This window comes from Pituophis catenifer, unplaced genomic scaffold (assembly GCF_029215685.1).
Source record: "Pituophis catenifer annectens isolate HBS135680 unplaced genomic scaffold, rPitCat1.0.hap2 SCAF_1, whole genome shotgun sequence".
Lineage (NCBI taxonomy): Eukaryota > Metazoa > Chordata > Lepidosauria > Squamata > Colubridae > Pituophis > Pituophis catenifer.
The window spans coordinates 279,040,271-279,053,018 of record NW_027256881.1 but is presented as its reverse complement, the minus strand read 5'-3'; the positions used below and the strand labels follow the sequence as shown (position 1 = coordinate 279,053,018).

The following is a 12,748-nucleotide window of genomic DNA, read 5'->3' as shown; positions in this document are numbered from 1 at the left end:
ATGTCATGCTTTTATAGCTAAACTGTGGATACAATATGAGATTAGGAGTACAGACGTGAAATCTGAAACTGCTAACCTAGAGTAGATTCCTCCTCCTCCTCTCTCTGCGATGTGTAATAGAGGTATGATAGGTTTCATCTTGTAGCAGTAAAAGGATAGGTTTATGAGAAAATCTTACTTCAGTTTAAAGAAATCTGCTGAATATAGATGTAATCTCAACAAAGGGGTTTTTTTGAGCAAAGTTGTTTGGAAACCTCTAGTTGTTTACATTCTAGCCATTAAATCAAACCCTGCTTTTTTGTAAGGGAAAGCCTGCGGGAAGGAGAAACATGTTCTGAGATGTGGTGTTATAAGTAAAACACATTAAATGCACAAATCATTGCATTGATGGCTGTGAATGACTTACCAGATGCAGGACCTTGGCAAGCTATCACAGGAGATAAGATCAAAGATAGTGTAATATGTTTTGATAGAATTATCTACTGACCCTCCCTTCAGCAATACCAACCTAAAGGATATTGGACTAATGTGGAAAAAGAAAATGGGAATTGATTAGGTGCGTATGGCTCAAGGCAGCCTTAAAAGGAGCTGAAGGGCTTCTGCAGAATGTTAAGACACTGTGACTTTAGCAATGTCAGAGTGCTATGATGTTGCTTATCTTACAGAGTGGGAGGAAGGTTGATGCCAACATTTTGCTAACTGGGTAAGATTTCTCTAAGATGATTTTCACTGCTGAAAGTTCCCTGTTTCAAGCCTGTAGGTGTCTGCTTTCTTTGTTAGTTCCTTCACTGTTTCCATACTAGTCATATTAAACAAGTTGTGACAGAATACTTCTGATCCTGGAACAGTTGAGATTTTGTCACTTAACTGAGGCACACAACTGCCAATGCTTTTTAGAACATTGTAAGAGGGACGACTTACTTTTTAGAAGCGTGAGCTAAGAATGAATTGGCAATGATTCCAATACAACCTGTGGGCCCTCAAGGAGACACTTACTTTGCCCTTGTAATTCTTGTTGGACTTGCATAGCTGAGTGAAATATTAGTGGCCCTTTATACAGATGCAAAACCTCTGCCTTGAATACCCAATTGAGATAAACAGTTGGTTATTGCTTCAAAGCAATAATGTTCCAAGTCAGTGAAATGCAGCGAAAATCAGATGAAAGTAATTGCAGGACTTATGAGACCTGCACTGTTGCCATAGTGAGGGGGTAGCCTTTGTATAGCTATGGAGTTTGGCCAAGTTTTATAGATGTCTTGGGTATCATTTCAAATGGACGAGCTTGGAAATCATGGTGGAAGAAAGGGAAATAGGCTGGACTCTGTACAAAGCAATCTTATCAGATTCTGTTTTATTTCAGTATTTTCTCTGGGAGTTTTAAGTATATGCCAATGATATCTTTCCCTGCAGTATCGTTAGATGCTGAGCTCAGGCATGTTTCTGAATTCAGGATTAAATTTCAGATATATCAGATATATATCAGATATATTCAGATATATCCCCATGGATTGGGAGCAGAAGATTAAAGCTACCAAGAGCCTTGGTAGTACAGTGGTCTAAGGCACCCTGTTATTAAGCTGGTTATTAAGACCAGCTGCCTGCAATTACTGCAGGTTCGAATTTTGCCAAGGCTCAAGGTTGACTCAGCCTTCCATCCTTTCTAAGGTAGGTAAATTGAGGACCCAGTTGTGGGGGCAATAAGCTGACTTTGTATAAATATACAAAAGGATGAAGGCTATTGCTGAGCACATTGTAAGCCGCCCAGAGTCTCCGGAGAAGGGTGGCATATAAATCAAATTAAAAAAAAAAAAGCTCCCCCATTTTTTTCTGTGTTCCTAATCCAGATCTGGAATCGTATAAAAAAGCAGTCATGGGGTCCCATAATGCAAATTGTCTTTTAGTAGGTTTCTCTGCAACCTTTGATACTCAGGTATGCTTTATGAGATCTAATAACTGCTGTTTTTATATATGCTTCTACAGAGGTGCTAGTAATGTTCAACCATTTAGAAATAGGATTCAGTATTAATACACTATAAATACTGTAATGAACGTTAGCATAGGTTCACATGGAGAACTACAGATGAATAATATAAACCTTAGTCTTGCTGGCATGTGCCACAGTGCTCATAGAACTAATTTATAGTGTTTTATTCTTGATTGTAAACCACCCAGAGTTTGGTTTAAGATCTAATTTACCTTTGGGAAAATTAATCTGGGCATGAGGGAGAATTAGATGCTTTGTCATAGCTAACAACACTGTTGCTTGGAAACATACAAGCAAGAAAGAGGAGTATACATTATATAATAAATAAAACTTTTGAATCCAGGAATCCAAACCCCCTCAATTTCCTGTGGGAAGGGAAATCTTCATTAGTTTTGGAATGGCCATTTTCGGAATTACCAATCAATATAGAAGGATTTCTGTGAACTTCTTTCTTAGTACATCTAGCACTAGATTCAGTAAAGCTATGGCAGACCATTTGCAGGAGATATTCAAGTGTTCCAGTTTAAATGCCCTATTGGTCTCCTTTTGAGACAGAGCAAGGTTCTGCGTTGCTTCCAACCTGTGCGGTCACCCACTGAGGACACCTTTGGTGGCTGAACTCAGGAGCTTTCCCGCTGCAGACATACCACTGACACATTGGTCTAAGACTGCATGGATAGTGCTGGCCCTCTTGGCTTCCACACAATGTTAAGTGGATAAATGAATGTCTGAAATGGTTTGTTTTGTCATTAAGGAAATGAATGGGAAGATTTTACAGAAGCATGTGAACTGTCACCCTATTGAGCCTAGGTGGCACAGTGGTTAGAGTGCAGTACTGCAGGCTACTTCAGCTGACTGCTAGTTGCAGTTCAGCACATCGAATCTCACCGGCTCAAGGTTGACTCAGCCGTCCATCTTTCTGAGGTGGGTAAAAAGATTGTTGGGGGCAATATGCTGACTCTGTAAACCGCTTAGAGAGGGCTGTAAAAGCACTATGAAGTGGTATATAAATCTAAGTGCTATTGCTATTGGGCTTTTCACATCTCCTTAAATCTGTTGATTGGTTTGATGGCCTTAGCAGTAGCACTTACACTTATATACTGCTTCATAGTGTTTTATAGCCATCTCTAAGCTGTTTACAGAGTCAGCATATTGCCCCCCACAAACTGGGTCCGCATTTTACTGACCTCGAAATGATCAAAGGATGAGCCAGCCTCGAGCCAGTCAGGATCGAACTTCTGGCAGTGGGCAGAGAATGCAGTTAGTTATACTGCATTCCAATCACTGCGCCACCATGGCTAAATAAACCTGCCTTTTGAACTCCATTTCCTGGAAGCCTAACCGCTAATACCTTTTTCTGCAAAGATGCAGAGACAGGTTTATTTAAAAATTTTAAAAAATGGCCACACATGGCTGTTCAATAAAGGAAATGCATATGTTTCAAAATAAAAATTGTGAATCAGGAAAACTGAATAAACATTCTGGATATCACTGCATGTTGGGTTAAAGTCAGAGAGTAATGAATGATGACCCCAAGGAAAACAATCTGTTTTTTCTGTGTTCTCAAGTGATGAAATTCACCAATGTGAAAAACAGAGAAAAACAATGCTTCTGTTGTCTTAAGATACTATTGGATGGGTTAGATTGGAAGGCAGTTGACTATTCTAAAGTTCTCTGCTTCATGTCTCAATCTGAGTTGTTATTTTTCCTGGAAAACTCCTTAATGTTTCCAAGAATCTGAGGAAATGCAGGTGATTACATAGCCTTATCAACTTTCTTTGTCCATAATGGTGTTTTTAAAGGATGTAAATTTGGCATCTTTCAGCAGGCTTGCCTGATTTACACATACACAGATAACCTCATTTCCATAGTAACATGGCAAAACTTACTGGTTTCCTACTCTTCCTACTTCAACTAGTTATGATTTGCAGCTGTTGAACAAAAATTAAAAGCTATTGACAGCTTGTTGTCTTAAACCAGATTAAAATTGGATTCTGACAGTGAAAAGGAGATTTGCAAACAGTATTTCAGCCAGGCAGAATTTCTTACCCGTTAAATCAAATTTCAGTTTCTCTTTTGATATGTATGTATGTGTGTTTTGCAGAAGACTGTTTAAATTTATATGGCGGCCTAGACCAGCTCAGTCATCCTTTAGATATGTGGATTTCCAGAATGTCTTTGCTAGTGGTTAATTCTGGGAGACAGTGGGCAAGTTGTAAAATGCTTCTCTATGGCATTATTATTCAAAAGGAAGGGAAAAGAAGAGGGTGTGAATGAAATTTAGTAACTTCAGCAGTTAACTCCTTTGAAAGTGATAGCTTTCTCCTTTCTTCCTATGACCCACAAGGGGTTTAAAAAGAAACATAAGAAATGCTAACTAGTAATGAATATAAAATAGTGTCTTGCTCTTTAGATGCTATTTATTGGGGCTTTTGTCAAGCAATCACTCTAGCTCATTCTCAACATTTTATGATGGTTCAGCGATCGTTGTCTTCAATTTGTAATCATCCTGTGTTTTCCCATCAGTTCTGGATGACAAGATAAAATTGATGCGTAGAGTTTATGAATTGGTAGCCCCAGGAACTATCATTCTAGAAGTACATTGAACATAGATGGACTGCTGATTGACTCCACTGATAGGAGAAACTTTCTAGTGGGATTAAATTGGCAGAGACATGACTGCCTGGCTGATGACAACGTGTTATAAATGAAAAGCTAAACTTAATGTATTGGCTTGCTGCAATAAATTTTATAATATTGCCTGTAGCCAATTGAATGGTCATATAATGGCAATTCGCCCGTTTCATTTTAGAAACTATTAAGTGCTTTATTGAGTTGGTCATGCATCATTTGGCTGATACAAGAAGCTTCTACAACTGGCATGATTCTTGTATTTGTAGCAAGAATGGTTTTGTTTGTGCATAGAACAGTTTTATGTGTGTGTGAGAGAGGAGAGAGAATACACTTTTGTTATAGTTTTATGTGATAAAGGTTAGCATCCGCCAACCTACTCAGGTATAAACCTGGAAGCAAGGCAAGACTTAGCAGGTATGGAATCTGAGGGTGATATTTGTTTTGGGATCTTTTTATAGTCTTTTTATAGACTTCCTTCTATAGGAAGGAAGGAAGGAAGGAAGGAAGGAAGGAAGGAAGGAAGGAAGGAAGGAAGGAAGGAAGGAAGGAAACTGTGGGAAAAAGCTGAAGCAGGAATTGATAGTGGGAAATGTGAAGTCCATAGCTGAAATTAAACCATAGTTCAAGGTGGTCCACCCTGTTCTAAACTGATCGAATTATCAGTAAATATGACATTTATGTATCCTATTTAGTGTAGAATGATTTATACATTGTGAGAACCTTAATTTAAATTATGCATTAAAATCTAAAATCAATATAATCTATCAAAAGAAAATATATTTGGAAAACTGTTACTAGCCCTATGAAAATATTTACCCAAGCTTTAGTAACCATGAAAACATTATTTTCCATCCTAACAGTTATTAGGAGGGAATCCTAAAATAAAATTACCAGTATTGTGATTACAAAATAGAAAGCAATCTATATAGGATATTCACTTCTGATGACTGTATTTCAAATATTATAGGGGAAAATATAATAACTAGAATTGTTGGGGAAGAGGAAAAAAAACATCTTTGGTTGGCCAGCCGGCCAGCCGATCTGCCTGCCTGCCTGCCTATCATCCCTGGGGATAGGGAATCTATGACTTTCAGATTCTGGGGAACAATTCTGGGGAACCTCTGTGTGTCTATGTATTTGTATAAAATTTAGAAACAGTATATCTGTATAGAATTCAGTGGTGAAATGCTACCAGTTCACACCAGTTTGGGCGAATAGGTAGTGATAAAAACTACTGGTTTGGGCGAACCAGTAGTAAAAAAAAAAAGCTACCGGTTCCTCCGAACTGGTATTTCCAATGATCAACTGTGCCGCGCGATTTAAAATCGCTAGAAAGCAGGAAATCCTACTTTCTAGTGAATCTAAATCACGCGGCACAGCTGTTCCCCCACCCGCTGGTCTACTTAACTTCCCAAGTCTCCTTTTTCCATGTGAAGCACACGTTTGGCATGTACTGTGCATGCGCGCATGCACAGCGTGCATTTGGTGTGCACTGCGTGCATGTGTAGCGTGCATTTGGCGCACACCATGCATGCACAGCCAGCGAACCAGTGGCAAACTGGTTCAGAATTCACCACTGATAGAACTGTATGTGCTCTATATAAAGATTCCCTATAAAGTTTTTTCCCATGGTGCTTGTAGTAATTTAATTTTATTTAAATGGAAAAAGCATGGTATGGACATAATAATATTAGAGAAATTAGAAGTACCAGTAATTGCTCCAATCTTATGGTCTCTGGGCTTTCAGTGATTTTTACCTTAGAAGTGGACCTAGCTGGGTCCTTACTTTAATAGATGCAGTTGATCCTCATTATTTATAAATTTTATATTTTTTAATTTGCTACTGGTATGTGCTAAAATTTCTTGGTCACTCCCAAAATCAATACTTTTGTGGTCATTTGCAGTTTACCAGCTGAGGTTGAACAAGGCAACACTCTGCCTTTTTGTTTCAGCTCTATTCCTGTAAACAAGAGTCCTTTTTGTGGTCTGTTTCACTCTTGTGCTGAAAAATATATTTTAAAAGGCATCTTTAAACTGAAACGCACATAAAGCAAGTTTATGCATTGATTGGTGAACAAAAATGTTGTGACCTGTGGTTCACAGGAACCCAACTCTTATTTTTCTTAGGAGCAATGATTCAGTATTTGCTAATTCAGTGTTTGCAGTGACTTTATAGAACATAACTACTGCGAATAATGAGAATTTTTTTTCTCACAGTAACACTATAGATTTCCCTGTTAGAATTAAAACTATTGTTACAAAGTTGATGCCAAACCACATACTGTTCAGGGCATAATAGCAAACAAACCTGTTCAAATTTGTCCCCCTTTCTGCCATCATTAATTCTGACATTGTTTTCTTATTTGATATTATACCACTGCCTCTATGATTTTGAATTCAGTATAAAGATCTTGTCTTCTATAGACAAGCTTTTTTCTTCTTTTGGTCTTCTGTGGAGAAGTCCTAAAATAATCTTGCTCCAAATATTTCAATTCGCTGTTACAAACCCTTAAATTATACTTCTAGTCTGTTTATCTTCCTGCTTTTCAAGTGCTGGTTCAGTTCAATGTTAATGTTTAATTTCCCTTCATGATAATTTTTCTTGCTTCAAGCAGACATCTTCATCATCTATATCAGGGGTGTCAAACTCATGGCCCGCAGGCTGGATGCATCACATGCTGGCCATGCCCACCCACCTTTAGGAAGGGGGCGAAGTTGTGATACATCACATGACGACAACGTGATGCCACAAGTTTCACACCCCTGATGTATATCAACCAGTGATGGGTTGCTCTCAGTTCGGCCCTGTTTGGTTGAGCCGGTAGCAGTGACGATGTGACGTCACCGAACCGGTTCTCTGTGACTGGGAGCTAGGCCCTTGCTTTATTTCTACCTTTATTTCTTGGTTTTTAGCTCAGCGATAGGCGTAGCAGAGTGGATTGCCGCACCTCAGCTGGCCAGAAACCTAACATGCTTGTGCTGAGTGCAAGATTGGCGCGCATGCTCACTTCACTCACACGTGTGTGACAATCGCGCGCATAGTGCGTGCGCAAAGAGAACCGGTAGTAACACCGTTGGAACCCACCACTGATATCAACCATTCTCTGTCATAAACTTTTTTTTTTTGGTGATTAACTTCGGATTAATGCCTTTTCTCCAGTGTAGCATTTTTGTCATTTCAGGCTTACATTGGCCATAATTTCTCTCATTTAATTTACTTGGGAACATTGAATCTCATCGCAACTATTATTCTTACTTGTCTGTTGCGCATGCCACTGAAATCAGATCGATGACAATTTAATTGTTCATAGTCATATATGTTCTGTATGTTTAAAACTACCTTTTCAATATTTTAAGCATCTCATAGCTTAAAACATGGAAGTTACGATGCAGTTCAGTGGTCCCCAACCTTTTTGGCTCAGTGGTGGGGGCAGGGAGAGAGAGATGGTTTCGCCCTGGTTCCCAATGGGCTGCAGCCTGGAGGTTGGGGACCCCGGATGTAGTTGTTGATTAATACTGCAGCTGAGGTATCTAAGGAAGTATGTTCAAAAGAGATGCCTCTTTGGTATGTTTTAGGTTTTTGCAGTGAATTACTTTTTCAAATAGCTGATTGTAATGTCATTGGAATTTTTTGAGCAAACTATGTTGTTTGGAGGTCAGTCTGAGAATGTTAATGGGCACAGAAAATGTGGGATAGAAATTTCACAAAAATAGACATATTCTGGAAGTGACACATAAAACAGTTTTAGATTGGACCCCAATAGAAAGTAGTGCAGCAACATTTTGCCCAAATTAGCAGTTATACGAAAAAGTATTGGTTCCCTAAAGTGACTTATATATTAAAAAACTCTTTTTTAAAAATTGTATCTCCTCTTATCAGTGCCATTAAGCTGTAAAGTCAGAAAACAATGATTGAAAACTCAAATAAAAGCATTTGCTAAAGAACAACTTCATGAGGGAGCTAAACAAATTACCTAGCGGCATTCCATATATTATATTTGACAGCCACTAATGAAGGATTTAGTTGATAATGTGCAAAGATTGGACTGGAGCTTTATGGTGTTCCTTTTTTAAAAAAAGAGGCAAGGTTGCAAACAGCAGACTGTAGTTTTGAGGTCGATCATCAAGAAAGTTGGGGGGAGGGGAAACTACCTGATGACTAACTTTTCTTATTCAACAGTTGATAGAAATTTGAGTTTAATCTACTAACAGCCCTTTAGGGCTTTACAATGAACAGCAAAGGTTTTTGACTCCTACCTCTGAACAGTAGCAACAGTAACACAATTCTCCTTGTCTGCCTCCCCACATTATGCTGCTGAGGTGAAAAATGTTTGGAGGATAGCCAAGGGTTCATTTTAACCTGAAAGAGTACTAAAGTCTACTCAGTTTGTATAACTTATAAAGAATATCAATCAATATCTGGTTTTAGATTTCTTCAGCTCTGCCAGCCTACTCTAGCATCTGGATCTGGCTGGTGGATCTTTGTACAGTATTCTAATTAAAAAAGAAAGTAGTTTCTGCAAAACTGAGATTTACCCATTTTTGGCATTGGAGGTTTTGTTGGACTTGGCCAGCCCATCTTAAAATAACCCTGGTATAATTCTGGGGAATGAGTGGATTCTGTGATTGAGGTGGAAACTGTAAAGGTAGGAATTCTTATGCGAGAATACAGCTTGCTCCAACAACTGGGGGCCCATTCAGAGAAAAAATACCATCCCAGACATGAAAATTAGCTCCCCATCCCCAGTTTGTGCTATTAGTTCCTGGGTGCTAAAGAGATAGAACATGAAAAACTAATAAATCTAATTAAACTCTGACATTAATTCAGTAAATCACATAGCAGCAGTGTTTTTGCAATACTATGGATTTTTTTTTGACAGCCTTACAGTTTCTTTTAGGAGAAGAATTAATCCCTTTTCTTCTCATTTTATCTCTTTCCAGACATTTACAGCTTGGTGTAACTCTCACCTCCGCAAGGCTGGCACCCAGATTGAGAACATAGAAGAAGATTTCAGAGATGGCCTGAAGCTTATGCTACTCCTGGAAGTTATATCGGGTGAGACCATTATTGTGCAGTAGTTTAATGGGCTGGAGTGGAGAAACCTGTACTTCAAGCTTTCCTTGTGGTGCAAAACAAGAGCCAAGATGGCCATTGTTTGAATCGGTATCCCATGTGCACAAAGTTCATGTTGGGAAATTTATGGAGAGAAGGAACTTCAGAGAGACAAATAAATGGGAATCTATTCCTATCCAGTATTCATTCCCACATGAAGCAAAGCACTTCTTTCATCAGCATCTCTCTATTATCAGGACATGAAGCATCCAAATACAACCTGGTGCCTTCTAGACTGGACTTGCCAGCCTGGGGTAATGAGAGCCATAATCCAAGACACCTGAACAGTGTCAGCTGAGGAAGGGTGTTTCAGCATTGCTTATCCAATCAGGGTTGGGAACCAAGTCAGCCAAAGCAATAGTATCACTTCACTTCCATATGTTTTGTTGGGACACCTTTCCCACTTAAGCTTCACTGTGCTGTCCGCTGTAGCTTCTTTTACAGGTAGTCCTCATTTTACAACCACAATTGAGCCCAACCTTTATGTTGCTAAGCGAGATAGTTGTTAAGTGATTTTTTGGCCCTGTTTTACGAGTTTTCTTGCCACCGTCGTTAAACTAGTAACACGGTTGTTAAGTGAAACTGGCTTCCCCATTGACTCAGAAGGTCATAAATGGGGATCACCATGACCCCAGGACACTGTAACCCATCATAAATAAGAACCAGTTGCTAAAGCATCCAAATTTTGATCACATGACCATGGAGAGGCTGCAACGGTTGTAAGTGTGAAAAGTGATCATAAATCATTTTTTTTTCTGTGCCGTTGTAACTTCTAACAGTCACTAAATGAAAGGTTGTAAGTCGAGGATTACTTGTATAGAACTTTGATTGCTCTTCTACAACCAAAGGCCTCAGAGAAAGCCACAAGTGGTCCTCGTTCCTCTGCAGAATTTAAAAGCAAAATGTTGAATGGTCCATGTCCTGTGGCTTTCTTTGAAGTCTTCCAGGACCAGCTGAATTTGTCTCTCATGTTATTTATTCCTGACTTGTTTATCCTGCTTGTGAAGTGCTCACTCATGCATGGGGAAGGAGAGGAAAGCCAAGAGGAAGCAGTTTACAGACAGTGATAGGCAGAGGGCAAATAAACAAGCCTTGGTGTTTTTATTTACAGAATTCTACCATGGAATATATTTCCTTGATGTTGCATTCTCCTCTGTCTTCATTTCTTTGCCCTTATTGCTTTTCGTTTTGAACGTTCCCTTTCTCTGCAGTGCTTTCCAGGTTTTGTTTAGGACTCTGGCTTGAACAATTCCTAGACTTTGGCTATCCAGGAATTCTGGCAACTATAGAACCAACAAATCTAGGGGTCACTGGTCATGGAAAAGCTGTTTATACACACTGTGCACAGCCAAAGTGCTTCAAAATATTTTTTGCTGCGATTGAACATGGTGGTTTGCCACATTATATGTAAGCAGGTTCCATGGCCTCTTAAAATCTCAGTGATTCCCGTTTTCCCCGGTAGAAGCCCTTTTCCTGTCTGGTAAACATGTACAGTTGGCATGTGTCACTGATCTCTTGAAAGTGTAGGACAAGCCCTTGCTTTGTTGTGGCATCGTCTGGTAAAGATTACTGTGACTGCCAAAGGAGAGTCAGTTCGTTCTTGTCAGAAGGAAAGGCGGCTGTTCTCCTACCTCTTTGAACTTCAGGTTCAGTTGCTTTTGGCAGCAGTTCAAAGTAAACACAGTTATAACGGCTGGACATGCTGCATTTTGGAAAGAAAGGACACATAACTGAAGAAAAGCAAAGGATTGTAGACTGAATCCTTTGCAAGAAAGGATTTATCTCCCTCCAACTTCATTATTATTATTATTATTATTATTATTATTATTATTATTATTATTATTACTACTACTACTACTACTACTACTACTACTATAAGGTTTGTTGCTGCTGTGTATGAATGATCTTTTGACATAAGAGAGCCTTTGGGGGAGGGGGGTATGTTAATGTAGAATATTGAAAATATACACATACAAATAATTAGAAATATACCCAAAAAGGGAAAGAACACATTCAAACACATCAGGTCCCAGAGGTTCTGTTTCAGATAAGGACATTTGTTCCTTTTTTGCCTGCCACTAAACTTAAAATCTCATGTCTGAAAAGTTTTTGCCCACCTCAGACATAATTCATTGATATGATACCTTTGTGATTATGATGCAGATATATAAATTTGCAGAGGTAACTGTTAGCCATTAGCTGATAATCCTAACTCATTTGGAGGAAACAGTACAGTCCAAGTGAGCTGCAATAAGCAGAGTAATCAGTTGGTATGTTGCAGCCTAAAAAAAATCCCCCTTTTTGATGGGCAAAAAGAAACTAGAAGCCTGATGAGCCGTGGTTTAGTACAACAAAACCCAGAATGTTTTAGTTATTCTAGATTTCACATTAAAAAATCCAGAGGGGTGACTAGAACAAGACTGGTCCATGTTGCCCTACCCTCCTCTGTAGCTCCCAGTGCAGCATATCCCACCAGCCTGCCCACCCCTCTTATTTTCCAGAGCCCTCCCTTCCTCATCTCTGCACTGCTGTCCCTGATGTTGTTGCAGCACAGCATATTCCTGATCCAGCCTGTCTCCAGATCTTCTTCCCATGTTTTTCTTTGCTGCTTCTCCTTCGCCATCAATGTCCTTGGCTTTTTCCCTGCTCCCGCTGCCTCCAATATCAAACCATTTGTGTCTGGATAAAACGGCTTCATTTTGTTCTCTGCATGGGCCAAAACTCCTGAAGCGTGTATGTTTCCATTCAGGCATAGACCACCCATAATCAGTTGTTCCCTGCACCAAGCATTTTGCACATCTTTAGAAAAAGAAATCCCAATGAAAACTGCTATGACAGTTTAGTTCTGCTTTTATTTACTTCTGTATACACTTCCAATTCCCCACAATGAAGATAATTGAGCACATTTGTTTAGGAATTTTATTCTGTCTAGGCTAGGCCCTTACAAAAAATATTAGCACTGTATGTGATATTTTACAGAGGAAAAAAAAGCATTATTGCTTTTGGAACAAAAAAGG

The 12,748-nt window shown here is 39.1% G+C and overlaps 1 protein-coding gene across 6 annotated transcripts in view; it reads left to right on the top strand.

Annotated features, from left to right (window-relative positions):
• The window catches only part of ACTN1 (actinin alpha 1), a 123,023-nt gene that overhangs the window by 51,354 nt on the left and 58,921 nt on the right, over positions 1-12,748 (top strand). For all 6 annotated transcript variants that reach the window (XM_070938593.1, XM_070938576.1, XM_070938602.1 and 3 more), the window contains exon 2: positions 9,560-9,674. In XM_070938593.1, coding sequence (XP_070794694.1) covers positions 9,560-9,674 — 115 coding nt within the window. The remainder of the gene's footprint in view (positions 1-9,559; positions 9,675-12,748) is intronic.